This window comes from Kwoniella europaea, chromosome 3 (genome assembly GCF_036810445.1).
Source record: "Kwoniella europaea PYCC6329 chromosome 3, complete sequence".
In the NCBI taxonomy this organism is placed as follows: domain Eukaryota; kingdom Fungi; phylum Basidiomycota; class Tremellomycetes; order Tremellales; family Cryptococcaceae; genus Kwoniella; species Kwoniella europaea.
Genome location: NC_089489.1, coordinates 828,725 through 842,547, shown reverse-complemented (window position 1 = coordinate 842,547; position 13,823 = coordinate 828,725). Strand labels below are relative to the sequence as shown.

General features: G+C 45.3%; 6 protein-coding genes across 6 annotated transcripts; 3 read left to right on the top strand and 3 right to left on the bottom strand.

Annotated features, from left to right (window-relative positions):
* Window positions 1-590: 590 nt before the first annotated feature.
* Window positions 591-2,561, top strand: V865_008181 (uncharacterized protein; the record flags this gene model as incomplete). The annotated part of the gene is made up of 4 exons (XM_066231918.1): window positions 591-1,109; window positions 1,187-2,012; window positions 2,100-2,218; window positions 2,337-2,561. The coding sequence occupies 4 exons, from the start codon at window positions 591-593 to the stop codon at window positions 2,559-2,561; spliced, it is 1,689 nt and encodes a 562-aa protein (XP_066088015.1).
* A 1,394-nt stretch (window positions 2,562-3,955) lies between these two features.
* Window positions 3,956-5,958, bottom strand: V865_008180 (heat shock protein 60, mitochondrial; the record flags this gene model as incomplete). Its single annotated transcript, XM_066231917.1, has 5 exons — window positions 3,956-4,360; window positions 4,446-5,270; window positions 5,332-5,554; window positions 5,605-5,698; window positions 5,757-5,958. 5 exons carry the CDS (start codon window positions 5,956-5,958, stop codon window positions 3,956-3,958), a joined length of 1,749 nt encoding a protein of 582 aa, XP_066088014.1.
* Window positions 5,959-6,282: 324 nt separating this feature from the next.
* Window positions 6,283-6,981, top strand: V865_008179 (uncharacterized protein; the record flags this gene model as incomplete). Its single annotated transcript, XM_066231916.1, has 4 exons — window positions 6,283-6,285; window positions 6,394-6,471; window positions 6,576-6,761; window positions 6,931-6,981. 4 exons carry the CDS (start codon window positions 6,283-6,285, stop codon window positions 6,979-6,981), a joined length of 318 nt encoding a protein of 105 aa, XP_066088013.1.
* A 315-nt stretch (window positions 6,982-7,296) lies between these two features.
* V865_008178 (uncharacterized protein) lies at window positions 7,297-8,454 on the bottom strand (the record flags this gene model as incomplete). The annotated part of the gene is made up of 4 exons (XM_066231915.1): window positions 7,297-7,596; window positions 7,665-7,685; window positions 7,777-7,884; window positions 7,981-8,454. 4 exons carry the CDS (start codon window positions 8,452-8,454, stop codon window positions 7,297-7,299), a joined length of 903 nt encoding a protein of 300 aa, XP_066088012.1.
* Window positions 8,455-8,788: 334 nt separating this feature from the next.
* On the bottom strand, window positions 8,789-11,504 carry V865_008177 (uncharacterized protein; the record flags this gene model as incomplete). The annotated part of the gene is made up of 4 exons (XM_066231914.1): window positions 8,789-10,681; window positions 10,761-11,077; window positions 11,153-11,424; window positions 11,494-11,504. 4 exons carry the CDS (start codon window positions 11,502-11,504, stop codon window positions 8,789-8,791), a joined length of 2,493 nt encoding a protein of 830 aa, XP_066088011.1.
* A 319-nt stretch (window positions 11,505-11,823) lies between these two features.
* On the top strand, window positions 11,824-13,039 carry V865_008176 (uncharacterized protein; the record flags this gene model as incomplete). The annotated part of the gene is made up of 10 exons (XM_066231913.1): window positions 11,824-11,848; window positions 11,904-11,931; window positions 12,005-12,024; window positions 12,084-12,135; window positions 12,196-12,320; window positions 12,382-12,404; window positions 12,462-12,491; window positions 12,552-12,612; window positions 12,712-12,851; window positions 12,914-13,039. The coding sequence occupies 10 exons, from the start codon at window positions 11,824-11,826 to the stop codon at window positions 13,037-13,039; spliced, it is 630 nt and encodes a 209-aa protein (XP_066088010.1).
* Window positions 13,040-13,823: the final 784 nt, after the last annotated feature.

The window sequence follows — 13,823 nt, the reverse complement described above, 5'->3', positions numbered from 1 at the left end:
CACCAGATAGGGATCAAGCTCATCATTCATTAGTCTTTTCATCATCTATCTCTCTTATACGCCGCTCCCGAGCCCAGCGCTCAACATCAGTTCAATCACATCCCAGCTCGACCAATCCTGACTGCTAACGAATGGTCAAACAGTACGACCCCGAAGCAAATTGGAATCCACTGAGATAACCCTTCACAATGCAAGAACAATCATTACCGAACACTAAATATATCGATTCCCCAAGTCGTCTAGTTGGAGCTCAGTGATACGATACTATATCGTCTAGCCTATACATGCACCTGGTTCGTCTGTATGTCACCACCTTGTTATCTATCGTCGTCATATATACTCCCTGAATAATTTAAATTACATGCATGGGCGGCTTTGACCGAACATCTCGGACCAACGCTCCAAAAATTAGATCTGTACCAAGTAGATTGTAATTTCTAGAGTTATAGATAAGAAGGCAGAGAAAAAGTATCCGTCTCACAACTTTCTTTCCCTTGCTTTGTCGCCTGCGTGCAACCAGTGTTTTTCTTGGTAAAGGAGGACTTCATCTTACGAGCACAGTCACCTATACCATACACCTATATCTCAAGATGAGTCCAACCTCTTCGACCGCCAATGAACAAGTACCCGACGAGCGGACATCCCTGATATCCAATCCCCCTTCGAAGAAGCATCACAATATCGCTGGCTTATCTGCACTTCGATTCAGATTGATATGCTTCTCACTCTGGTGCGGTACTTTTCTGGTCGCCTTCGACTCGACCTTGGTCTCAACGCTGTTATCAGACATCGGATCGCATTTCGAGTCGGCAACGCAAGTGTCATGGCTGGGCACTTCTTATCTCCTGACCGTCTGCTGCTTCACTCCGATATACGGGAGATTATCCGATCTGATCGGTAGGAGGAATGCACACCTGACAGCCATGTTCTTCTTCACGCTTGGCACTTTCTTCTGCGGGATGGCCCCGACGATGAACAGCCTGATCGCTGCTAGAGCCATAGCGGGCATAGGAGGAGGTGGAGTAGGAAGTGTCAGTGCGATCTTGATGACTGATCTGGTGGATCTGAGACATCGAGGTATGTACCAGGGTTACGTCAATATCCTATATGTGAGTGATCCATATTTCCCGTGTCATACAGACCAACGATGATAACACCGCTGACATGAGACGGGATCACGATGTAGGGCGTAGGCGCGGCACTAGGTGGGCCGGTCGGAGGATGGATATCAGATCATTTCGGCTGGCGAGCAGCCTTCTTCGCCCAAGTGCCCTTCCTTCTCATAGCAGCACTGTTCATATACACGTTTGTCAATACTCCCAATCTTTCGAATCAAGATACAGAGGAATCACCTAGTTGGCGACAACAGCTTGGTCGTATCGACTGGCTGGGATCTCTGACTCTGGCTTTAGCAGTAGCATCTCTACTCCTATCAATGTCCATCAAGACGTCTACAACGAAACCTGACGGAACGGATTACAAACTCTCAGATCCATTGATATGGGGACTGCTCGCGGCATCAGCCATTTGCACGATAGCATTCGTCCTAGTCGAGAAATACTATTCACCCGAACCGATCTTACCTCTAAAGCTATTAACTCGTCGTACCCCATTAGCAATCGCCATCTCATCGTTTACCATGGTTTCAGGACAATATTCGGTATTATACAATTTGCCGTTATTTTTCACCATTGTTCAAAATAAATCGTCTTCCAATGCTGGTGCGCACCTCTTGCCAAATTCGATATTGATCGGTGTAGGATCGCTATTTGTCGGATGGAGGATGAGACATACAGGCAAATATTGGTTTTTAGGTATTGGATGTTCGAGTTTGATGGTCATAAGTTCGATAGGCATGTTAGCTTGGAAGAAGGATTCGCCAGATTGGTTGACATGGCTCGCTCAGGCTCCAGGAGGGTTTGGCTATGCTGGTGTATTGACCACGAGTCTGGTGGCGCTCATGACTCATATAACGAGGAGGGATAGAAGTGAGACCGCTGTGGCTACTAGTAGTGAGTAATGGATACCGTTTGATCACAAGACTTGAGTGTGGTAGAAGGGAGAACCGAGGCTGAAGGCTGATGAATAATTCGCCACAGTGTCATACCTCTTTAGAACGGTCGGTCAAGTATTGGGTGTAGCTATTAGTGCAGCTATCGTCCAATTCGTCGTTCAGAGGGATCTGGAGAGGAATATAAAAGGACCTGATGCTTCCGAGGTGAGCCCAATAATGAACCCCTCACACACTCACACACCTAATCCAGTGTGATCACAGTTTTGGTGTATCGTCCTCAGTGATCATACGTACTGACGTCATGAACATGTACCTCTTACAGATCATATATCAAATCCGACATTCCACCTCATCGATACCTCAACTTTCACCGGCTAACCGAGACATCGCCGTGGGAGCATACGAACATGGCTTACATCTAGTATTCATTTTCAACCTCGTGGTCAGCGTTCTGACGGTGTTGGCATTGGCGATCGTACACGAAGAGGAAATGGTGCTGAGTCCACAGCAGACGACTGATGAAGAAGAGGAACCGAGACAAGAGTGAAATAGAAGTTGTGAGGGATTGTATAAAGTATAAGAGCGGAAGAAATCGAGGTGCTGGGCCTGCGAACTATCTGAGACTGAATCTGATATCTTACTTCATATTTATAGACCTGATTTGCAAATAGATGTATAGTCGTGAGTGGCAAGCGTATTGGTAAATGGAATACTGCGTCTTCGAGCTTCCTGGAGAGTGACTGCAGGATCTCTTCAGACAAAACCTGTATATTGGACATGTGTCTGGCTAAGGCAGAGGTATACGCTAGATTGAATCACGAGAAAAAGGTGAGATAGGGAGTTTTTCAAAGCTCTTTTGCTTGGGTTCCTTGGGTTTCTTGAGAATCTTCAGATACTCATGTTGTGTGCTTTATGTGTACCACGGTCCAACGAGATTCTTCCTACCCAAACTGACAAGAAAGGATAGCGATCTCTTTCCGACTTGCACGACATTCAAATCCTTCGCACCGGAGCTCGTGGTAAAGGGGCACATGTGGTAAGATGGGGAATACATCGATATCGTAAAGAAGTTGGAACGTGGGTTGAGAAAGGCCAAAGAGTGGAGTGACGAAACCAACTCTCAGCTGGCATGGGTGATAAATGAAAGAGGAACTTTCGAAAATACTCTCAAAGATGGTGGATTAAATGATATCGGAGCCAGTGGGGTGGTGGACTCAATTTGGAATGCAAGTTTGACTGCTGGTACAACCGCACCGAACTCGACTGTCATTCCAAGCTCGAATGAGAGATGCCAACGGCTGAGGCGTATTTGAATGTTTGGTGTTCTAAGAGGAATGAAATGTGGACAAGACTTGATAGAGGTTTGGCACAGATAGATGCTTCTCTCAAGGCTAAGGGGTGGATTCCTTCTGACTTCGATAGAAGGTCACTTAAATAGGATTAAAGCCTATTGATTCACGAATTGCCTATGGCTGATACAAGCCAACCTGCATGTTATATACAGCCTCGTGACCTTACTTAAAGAGTCAGTTCCCCCATTTATATTTTGATGCCTTGCTTGTTGTGACTTTGCTTGCGGAGACGATACATACATACTTTATCACTCAAGAGCAGTGTTCGGACGAAACTCGAGGCAGAAGTGCCACGGGCTTAATCAACGATCGTCCTTCATTGTGCGACTGAAATCATGCATCGATGATAGATTGAGCATTTTCATTTATGTACGCACAGGGAAGCCAAAGTATCTGTGCCAATCATAATTTTAATCATATTGAGCTGAGCTGGGAATGACATTCATAAGATGATTACCAAAACGTTGATGCAAAAATGCAATATATAAATTTGCCCCAAAGGCATCCTTTTAGATTTTTTGATTGTGTATAACATGATTAAGACTACTTCTCCTTCCGATGCACCTCTTCTACTTTATCGTAAAACCTATTACATCATTCCCATACCTGGCATACCTCCCATTCCTCCTCCCATTCCCATACCAGGAGGAGGAGTCTTCTCCTCAGCATCGACCACACAAGCTTCAGAGGTAGTTAATAGACTGGCCACACCTGAGGCATCGACCAAAGCCGTCCTGACTACCTTGAGAGGATCAAGGATACCAGCAGAGATCATATCTCTGTATTGAGAGGTGGCAGCATCGTATCCCCAGTTGAACTTATCTTTCGATGAGAATTCTTCTGATAATAATTTACCGACGACTACCGATCCTTCTTCACCTGCGTTCTCGACGATGGTTCGGACAGGTCGTCGGATAGCTTGTCGAATCATTGATACACCCAATTTCTGGTCGAAGTTGTCAACGTTGAGGTTATCAAGTTGAATGGAAGCTTTCTATATACATCAAACAACAAGAAAAGTTAGCGATACTTTTCGATGAGATAGTATCATATGTGTGTATGTGCAACTGAGTACTTACCAAAAGAGCGGTACCACCACCTGGGACGATACCTTCCTCGACAGCCGCTCGAGTAGCATTAAGAGCATCATCGTATCTGTCCTTCTTCTCTCCGACCTCAACTTCAGATGTTCCACCAACTTTGATGACAGCCACACCGCCACCCAACTTGGCCAATCGTTCTTGGAGTTTGGTCCTGTCGTAATCACTAGTGGTAGCATCGTTGATGACACCTCTGATCTGTTCACATCTAGCTTGGATATTGGCCTTGTCACCTTCACCGTTGAGGATGATAGTATCTTCCTTGGTTATGGTGACTGAACCGGTAGAACCAAAAAGATCAGGTGTGGCTTTATCGAGTTTGACATCTAACTCATCGGTGAAGACGGTACCACCAGTTAAGATGGCGATATCACCCAAGATCGATTTCCTGTTATCACCGAAACCTGGTGCCTTGACAGCAGCGACTGAGAGTTGACCTCTGAGCTTGTTCAAAATGATAGCGGCCAAAGCTTCTCCATCAACATCTTCAGCAATGATCAATAATGGTCGTCTGGTCTGGGCGGCGATTTCCAAAGATGGCAAGATATCTTGCAAAGCTGAGATCTTCTTTTCGGACAAGAGGACGAATGGTTTCTCCAGCTCAACTCGTTGGTTCTTGGCGTCGGTGATGAGGTATGGTGAAAGGAATCCTCGGTCGAATCTCATACCCTCGGTGATCTCAATTTCATCTTCAATGGTTCGTCCCTCCTTGACGGTGATCACACCCTCTTTGCCAACTTTCTCCATAGCTTGGGCGATGATAGCACCGACGTGAGTGTCACCGTTAGCGGAGATGGTGGCAACCTAAGAGCATGGGCTTCGTCAGTAGGTGTTTTGATTTATGGAAAGTGCCTGCTACACTCACTTGGGCAATTTCCTCGCTGGTGGTGATGACTCGCTTGTTGGTCTCAAGGACCTCAAGAACCTTGTCAACAGCCTTCTGAGCACCTCGTCTAAGGTCCATGGGGTTACAACCAGCAGCGACGTTCTTCACACCTTCAGAGTAGATAGCTCGGGCAAGGACAGTAGCGGTGGTCGTACCATCACCGGCGGTATCATTGGTCTTGGAGGCAACGTCTTGAACGAGACTGCCCAAGGAGTCAGCTACAGCAATGAGAATGAACAGCAGGCAGCTTACCGAGCACCTAGGTTCTCTACTGGGTCTTTAAGGGTGATAGCTTTAGCTACAGATACACCATCTTTGGTGATTTTTGGTCCACCGAAACTTTGGCCTGTTTCGAGTATCAGCTACATGCTCTTCTGTACAGAAGAGTGCGTCAACTAGCTTACCAATGATGACGGTTCTTCCCTTGGGACCGAGAGTAGCGCTAACAGCTTTAGCAAGAATATCAACACCTTTCAACATTCCTTGTCTGGCATCGTTTCCAAAGACGACATCTTTGGATGCGTAACCTCTCTTGGTGATGGCGGAGGTAGATTGGAGTAATCTGGCGGGTCGGGGAAGAGCAGATCGCGATCGGAGCACGTTCATCGTGGATGATTTTATGGGTGGCAAAGACCTTTTTAGATATGGAAAGAGAGGTAAAAAGAGGATGAAACTTTGGATGGTGGTGTAAAAATCAATAAGTCAGCAGCAGCGACAAAAGTCAGTTTACTAGAAAGATCGGATGGAAATAATCGGTAATCCGGAATAATGTACACCCGTGGGAAAGTGAAAATACACACCAAAGGAAATGTCTAGAAATCTTGGATTGAGCAAGGCCGAAGGTAAGATTGTTATTTACTGAGAGATTGTTTTTCTCAAGTCAACTCTGGAAACCTCATCTCACTCACAACAATCCAATAGCCTCTCAAAATGGTGAGTAGATCAGGTTGCTGCGTGCTTTATACGACAGGCCATATCATATCACACTTTTTCGATCCGGTTTCAAATGTTCCGAATCAGCTAACGCATCTCTCAATCTAGTCCGCCACCTTCAAATCCATCAAATCCCTTCAACCTCTCCTCGATCGAGTATTGGTCCAGCGATTCAAGGCTGAGACTGTCAGTATTATCATCCTTTAGATTCCTGTTGTGGTTTGGAGAAACAGAATTCTTAAATCATGTATTCATGTGGACATATACTGACTTGTGTCCATCTTTCATAGAAAACCGCTACCGGTATTTTCCTCCCTTCATCAGCCACCCAATCGCCCCTTCCCGAAGCTACCGTGATCGCAGTCGGTCCAGGTGCTCCCAACAAAGAGGGAGTAGTGAACCCAGTTAGCGTGAAGGTCGGTGATAGAGTCTTGTTGCCTGGTTGGGGTGGAAGTCCCATCAAGGTAGGAGAGGAGGTGAGTTGTATATATCTTGATATCACAGGTCAGAGTAGCGCGAAAGCAACAGGAATCCGGGGACAGGGGTGATCTGAAGAGCAGAGATTTACAGGATGTGGAAGGAATCTCAAATAATGATGCCAAAATGGACATTATGCTGATTTACCTTTACTGTCGTCGTAAATAGGAATACCACCTTTTCAAAGATGCTGAGATCCTCGCCAAGATCAACGAGTAATCATATTCGAATTCAGAAAAGGAAAAGGAGTTGAAGTATGGGCATCTCAGGGATATGGAGTATGAGCAATAGCTCAGCGACGACAGTGTCAAAAGTACAGGTACAAAAATACAACAAATTGCATTATGCATTCATGGATTCTCCACTCTACGTCTATCTCGTTTCTTTCATGTGCCCAATTTTGTCTCTGGGTCGAAGATGGAGCGATGTCCTCAGAACCTTACCTCCAACAGGGTAAGATGAGAGGCGAAAAAGATGAGATGGTCTGGGATGATTACAACATGGTTCGTTCAGCGTCATGTGTCGATAACCGGTTCAACTCCCTTTGCTCAATCTTTTCTCCAAAGAATCCTTCGTTCGTTCCCTAGCGACCACCAACCTTTCTAGCTGCTTCTCGTCTTCGATATTGTCATACTTCCCTTTATCGTTGCTATCACCGCTCTGTACACCGTTACCATCCCCTTTTGCAGCGATGGGTATCAGACTTGATCGTAATGAACTGATTTCTTCATCCAATGCTTCCAAATTCGTGCGTAGATCTCTCAATGTCATGAGCTTGAGGGTAGATTTGAGAGAAGTGAGGACTGTAGTTGATATATGTTGGAATCGGATTGGCTATTTAGGATAATCTCTATGAACATCTGTCCATAGAACATATATGGTCTGTAGCATGATTTACTCACTCCTATCATATCTCCACCATACTATCCTCACAAGATTTCATCATCAGCTGGGTAATCCCATCGTAGCCTATATATTGGTTTTACAAGATGAGAGATTCCACTTCAGACTTACCCATCTACAGCACACGCTCAATACGTCAATCCCATTATTCTCCCTCAAGGCTTTCAAGATAGTTTGACCGCCGTATTTCTCATTATCGTCGAAAGAAGCTTCGAGGAGCTACGTCAGATCAAGAATCAGCTTCATTCGTCAGATTGACATGGAGAACCCAGCTGAGTTAAGATCGGTTCATTCAAACGGGCAGTCTCAGCTCACTTGATAGTCACCTTCACCTCCAGTGCCATCTTTACCCTCCCTCAATCCCAATGTCCTAACCCCCCAAATCCTATGATCAGGTTCTCTAATCCTCTCTTTGCCCGACTCTCTCCCTCTTCCTGGAGCTCTCCCTTCTCCATCTTGGAAAGCTCCTTCATCACCTTTCGATACGATGTCCCCTACCAGACCGACAACGTTCAGCTCGCGTACTATGCGTCGACATTCTTTTTCCAACGATTGGACGGTGGTGATGTGCGAAGGAGGTAGGAAGGATATTGTGAATGATAAGAAAGTTGATGATGACGAATGGAGGGGTGGAGAATGGGTGAGTAGTAAGGGAGCGGCAGTGGGGTGAAGCCATTGATGGAGTGATACATTTTTCTGAGGTGAGGATGGACGTGGTTTCTTGAAAGGTTCGTTCGGGGTTGGTGAAGATGAGGAAGGGGATGAAGGTCGTTTGGTCGAAGAGGTCATTTCACTCGGGAGATGCAGGTTATATGTATATACCTTTCTAAGTGACTTTCAGGAGGAACAGAACACTGTAGTAAGGTAGCGATGGTGGTAATTGTCCAGAATCTATGTTGTTCTCCAAATCAATACGTTATGGGACTACATACTTTGACAAACATGGTACAGTGCCCGAGTACATACTTTTCCCAAACCGCTATGACGTTCTCAACCGGACTCCGCGTCAACGGTGACTACCGTATTTTCGTGACGCTCAATGCATCTCATCATCATCATGATCATCTGAACATACATACATTACTATCGCTACTACCATGAAACATCCACAGACCCAGACAGACTACTTCTTACTTCTCGTACTCTGCCTAGGTGTCGCACTACCCGCTCTCGTCGTCCTCCTCCCAGTCCCGGTCCCGGTGGTACTTCTCTCTCCGAGACTAGGTGTCGGACTACCTTTTTCTGAAGGAGCTACCGATGCCGTTCTACTCCTCGTTGATCTTCTGACCGATCCAGTTCCAGTTCCAATTTCTGATATATCAGAAGGAGCTAAACTCGCTCTTGATCTGGAAGATGTGATTTTCCTCGTCGAAGTCGAAGCCGATTTAGTTTTCTTAGTGGGGGGTGGTGAATGTTTGTCTTCTTCTTCACCTTCATCTAGTATAGCTCTCGATGCAGATCTCGTTATACGTGATCTACCGCTTTTCTGTACACTCTCAGGTAACCTAGGTGGAGGCATCTCTTCATCCGAATGCGTGTTTCCAAACGCACCGGGCATTCCATTCAACCCAGGTGTAACAGGTTCGACCGTAGACGTCCGTCTAGTTCTAGATCTAGGTGGAGTTATCGTACTTTCCCTCTCCTTCTCCTTCTCCTTGCCTGAGACTACCTTTCTAGATCTCCTTATCGATCTTGGAGGTGCTTCGTGATTGTTTTGCGCGAGGGCGGATGAAGAAGGTTCTTCGTTGATAGTTTCGATTGGATGATTCTCCTCTACGTTCTCGAGCTCTGATACAGGCTCAGGTTCTACGCTCATAGATACACCTCTACCTAATCGAGCACTACCCCTCCCTTTGGCTCGAGTATTCCTCCTACCTAGCACAGAGCCATCATCTTCTTCTTCCAAATCATCATCGTTTATGATAGTCTTAGGCAATCTGGGCGTGGAAGAGGCGGCAGGACTACCTTTAGGTTTCGAGTTAGGTGGTAAGTTGAATGGACTTCCAGATAAGACTCTTCGAGGCGATGGGACCTGTACGGATGGACCGGCAGTATTGGAGAATCTTGGTGGGCCGGAGAATGGTGAAGAAGGTTTTTGAGGTGAAGGTGCAGACGGGTTTTGAGATGCAGTGAATAAAGATGTGTGCGTAGTAGATGGTCTGATAGGTGTTGGAGCAGCGACAGGTGTGGGTGCTGGGGTAGGTTCGGGAGGGACAGCCGATGGAATAGGTATTGAAGGTGGTTCAGAAGCTATTTGAGCATATGAAGGACCATTTGAAGGTACATTCACGTTCACCCATGAAGATGACATATCTATATCTTCGTTTGATCCAGATCCAGCTCCATTACCATTAACTTGAGTGGTTTCTTTTTCTTTATTCGATTCTTGATCAGCTAACAGAGCATCCCTTTGAGCTTTAGGTAAGATCGATATGAACTCTCTAACCATTTCTCTCCTATTCTGACGTTGTTTCTCATCGCCCGTGTTTGTCGTTCCACGTCCAGAAAGTTGTTTGTCCAACAACAGAGATTCGGAATATTGTCCTTGATGGATTAATCGTAAAGTGATCAAATCATGTAACAAGCTTAACCCCTCCGAAGAAATATTTCGTTTAGGTGGTCGAACAAGGAAATCAACAAGATGTTGATTCTCTTCAAATGATAATGGGATATGTAACAGTTCTTTTAACGATTTGGTCTGTATTTCTCCACTGGCTGGGGAACAACCTAAAATCCATAACCATAATAATTCTCTCTGTCTTTTCCTCTCTTCTGGACTTTCGTTTGATCTGATCAACGAAAATGCCTGAGAGATACTTCCAGTTGAACAAAGAGCGACCAACCGTATATCTTCTTCTTCCCTTGTTGTTAATTCTGGATGAGTCGAGTTGAGGAAATTGTGAATGAGGGTTAAAGAGTGGGAAGAAGGTGAGACGCTTTTGTAAAGCGTTTGAAGGATCGAAGGAACGAAATTGAGTGTTGTTATTGATGGATCGGAGAGTGATGATACCGCAGTCTATGATAATCATTCACGGATCACACCTGGGTTAGTAAAGTTTGCTTTGAGCCAGAAGAATGGGCAGAAATCATCTCACATCGTATACACCATGATCCAAAGCCCAATAACCATCCATGAATCTAATCCAGGTAAGAGGCATACATCTTCTCTTTGCGAACGATTGTGCTTTCCCGAATGTATTATTGCCATTAGGTACTCTGCTTATGACAGTGAGATCTCCATCTTCCTCTCCATCGACATCCATAGAAGGTTCTATACGTGATGAAAAATCGTAATCTCTCAGAAGGTAGTAATAGAAACAATCTTTCTTCAGACGGTCTAGTTCGAGAGACTGGATCGAATGGAGTAATCTACGTATACCAGCAGGTGTATTGGGTGGGTACAACGAGGCACCTAGTAAACCATCATTATGATCGGTCATACAACTCTCATTTTCGAATTGACAAAGGGGGGAAAGTGAAAGCTTACCATCCAGTCCAACCAGTTCCAACAACCTGTCAAAGAACAACTTCCCATCTGGTAGCTTCTTCCTCCTATCTTCTATCGAAGGTGAGGTGAGTTCGGTCCATGGTGTATCGGATAAATCAAAATGACGAAGTATCGTGTTAGGTATAGCAAATTCGTCGATCTGCCCATTAGGACCAGAATGATATAGGATGGTCAGCTGGATCGACCTTACGTGAGGAGCAGCTAGCTTACCGAAGACATCTTGACCGGATCCTCCAGCGATTTCCCCAAAGCTAGACACTTGGGATTGTCAGGTGCTTCGTCCGTTTAAGATCTCGATATTTTCGGTTAGAAGGAAGAACAACATGAACATTGGACGTGCAGCCTCGTTCGTACCCGTACAATACAAGTCTGAAGAAATCAAAAACGCGGGGCATCATTACCTCGAGTGCCACATTGGTCGGCAATCACGGAATTAGCTCAGATGGTGCAGACGAGTGGGTCGGTGGAGGACGTTCACCTGAAACCCAAAGGTCCAAGGTGTATTTCGACATTTCCATTCTTCTTTGATACATCATCGGGCGAACAGTAAGCTATACAAAAATATAACATCACGAGGATCTAGAGCGGTTCCACAAGACTGATAAAATCCCACGCAAAACAAAGAAACAGGGACGCAACGAGTAGGAGCAATGGTCATCTTCTTCATATCAAAGGGTATGTTCAGCTAGGAGGTTTTAGACGGACACCGATAGCTGATACATGATCATAGCTGTCAGTCCGCCAGCTACCATATACATGTAAGCGATAGCTAGCATAGACTCATGGCCGTCGAGTCTTCATGAGCTGACGTATGATCTTATTGATGTTCAGGGGCAGAGATAAAGTCGAAAGTCCGTCCGTTACTTGATTTTTCCTTCCTGTTGGTCTCTAGCTGATAATGGTCGAACAGATGAAGAATTGTTGAAATATGGCTTGCCAACAGATATATGGTTTCATGTAGAGTAAGCAAATTGACGGATGCAGAGATCCACAGGGGAAGCTGATCACTATGCGCATCGCAGTAAGCTATCATCCGCACATGTGTATCTACGACAGACACCCGAGCAATCGCATGGAGAATGGGATAAACTTCCTCCTGCTTTGGTGATGGATCTGTCTCAGCTAGTGAAAGCGAATAGTATAGAAGGTGAGCTGCTGTTAGCCCATGCGACTGGAGAGTGGATCTATAGCTTACTTTGAGATTTAAGGGAATAAGAAAGATAACATAACTGTGAGCTGCTCGACTTAGCGGGGAATCTGCTTCGTGCGCTGACGAAACCAATTGAAGGTGATATATACACCGTTCACGAACTTGAAAGTGAGCTGTTTAGAGCGCGGATTGTGATGAAGACCAGCTCATAACCAATCTTTAATTTAGAAATCAGGTGATATGGCTGTCGGTCAGGTATCATTCCATTCTGATAAGAAGGTGAAACGAGGTGAGTGCCCTGCCCATATGGGTCAGGCCGGTCGTTTTGTCGGTCTTTTATTGATCGGCTGCAACGTTCCAGTCATATGCTGATCCATGACTTCTTCAGTGCATGTACCCTCACGAGATAACGCCGTTGTCAACCGACTGAACAAAACGAAGATAGAGAAAGAAGTGGATCACGAAGCAGAGCGACAGGATAGATTGCGGGAAGATGGGAAGAAGAAGAAAGCGGACGCCTTAGATAGGGTAAGCCACTGGCTTTCATCCACTCAACTCAAAAGTGTACTAATTCTGATTTTTGAGTATAGGCAAAGAAGGAACAAGAGCAGAAAAAGATATGGGAAGAAGAGAAGAAGGCTCGTTCGTACGACGGGATGTTCACTGAAGAAGCCTTTGCGGAGAGGGAACAGTGGAGCGATGACGATTTCATGTAGTATCTTCATGCATTGTATATCTTTGTCTCTGCCGCTCAGAAGATATCGCACATGTCGATATATAAGCTTAACCGCTTGGGAGGAACAAGGGACAAGGGCCATGTACCTTTGACCGATCAGAATGTCCGGTGTGTCTGTGAGAGGGATGGCGATCGACATGACTGACTTTCCATTACATGCCATGTACAAACAGATGGTACAGCAGTGTAGCCTACTCACTAATTATCATTGGCATCGATGCTTGCTATCTTGTGACCTGTCATCGGGTAAATGAGTCTTTACGTTGTGCGTTGATCATGGTTTTAAACTCGTTACATTCAGGGATGTGCCACTCTGAAACTCGGTCTATTTGGTAATACTCCCTCGCGTCGGTCAGGTGTGAGAGATGTGTATCAGATATACTACTGTCACTGTCACTACACAACCATGATATACCATCAGCAACACAAGTGGTCTACCCCTTTTACCCTCCTCCTTTCATCTGCATAACATAGCCATTCTTTGTACTTCTAGCATCACACTGCTATTCTCGCATATTTCCATCAACACGACCTACGCGTTTGATCACGAATAACATTGGAACGACCGGAAAAGAAGGGTCGAAGGAATAAAGGTTGGTTGCGTGAAGCAACACCGGAGAAAGATCATGCTCAGCTAGTCCATAAACATAAACAAATCATATTGATCTGTGCAACAAACCTCAATATAGCATTAAAATCTCAAGACTGTATATCATTAGTGTTCAGGTCTGGATCAAAAGTACAATAGTTATCGTCGTATAAAT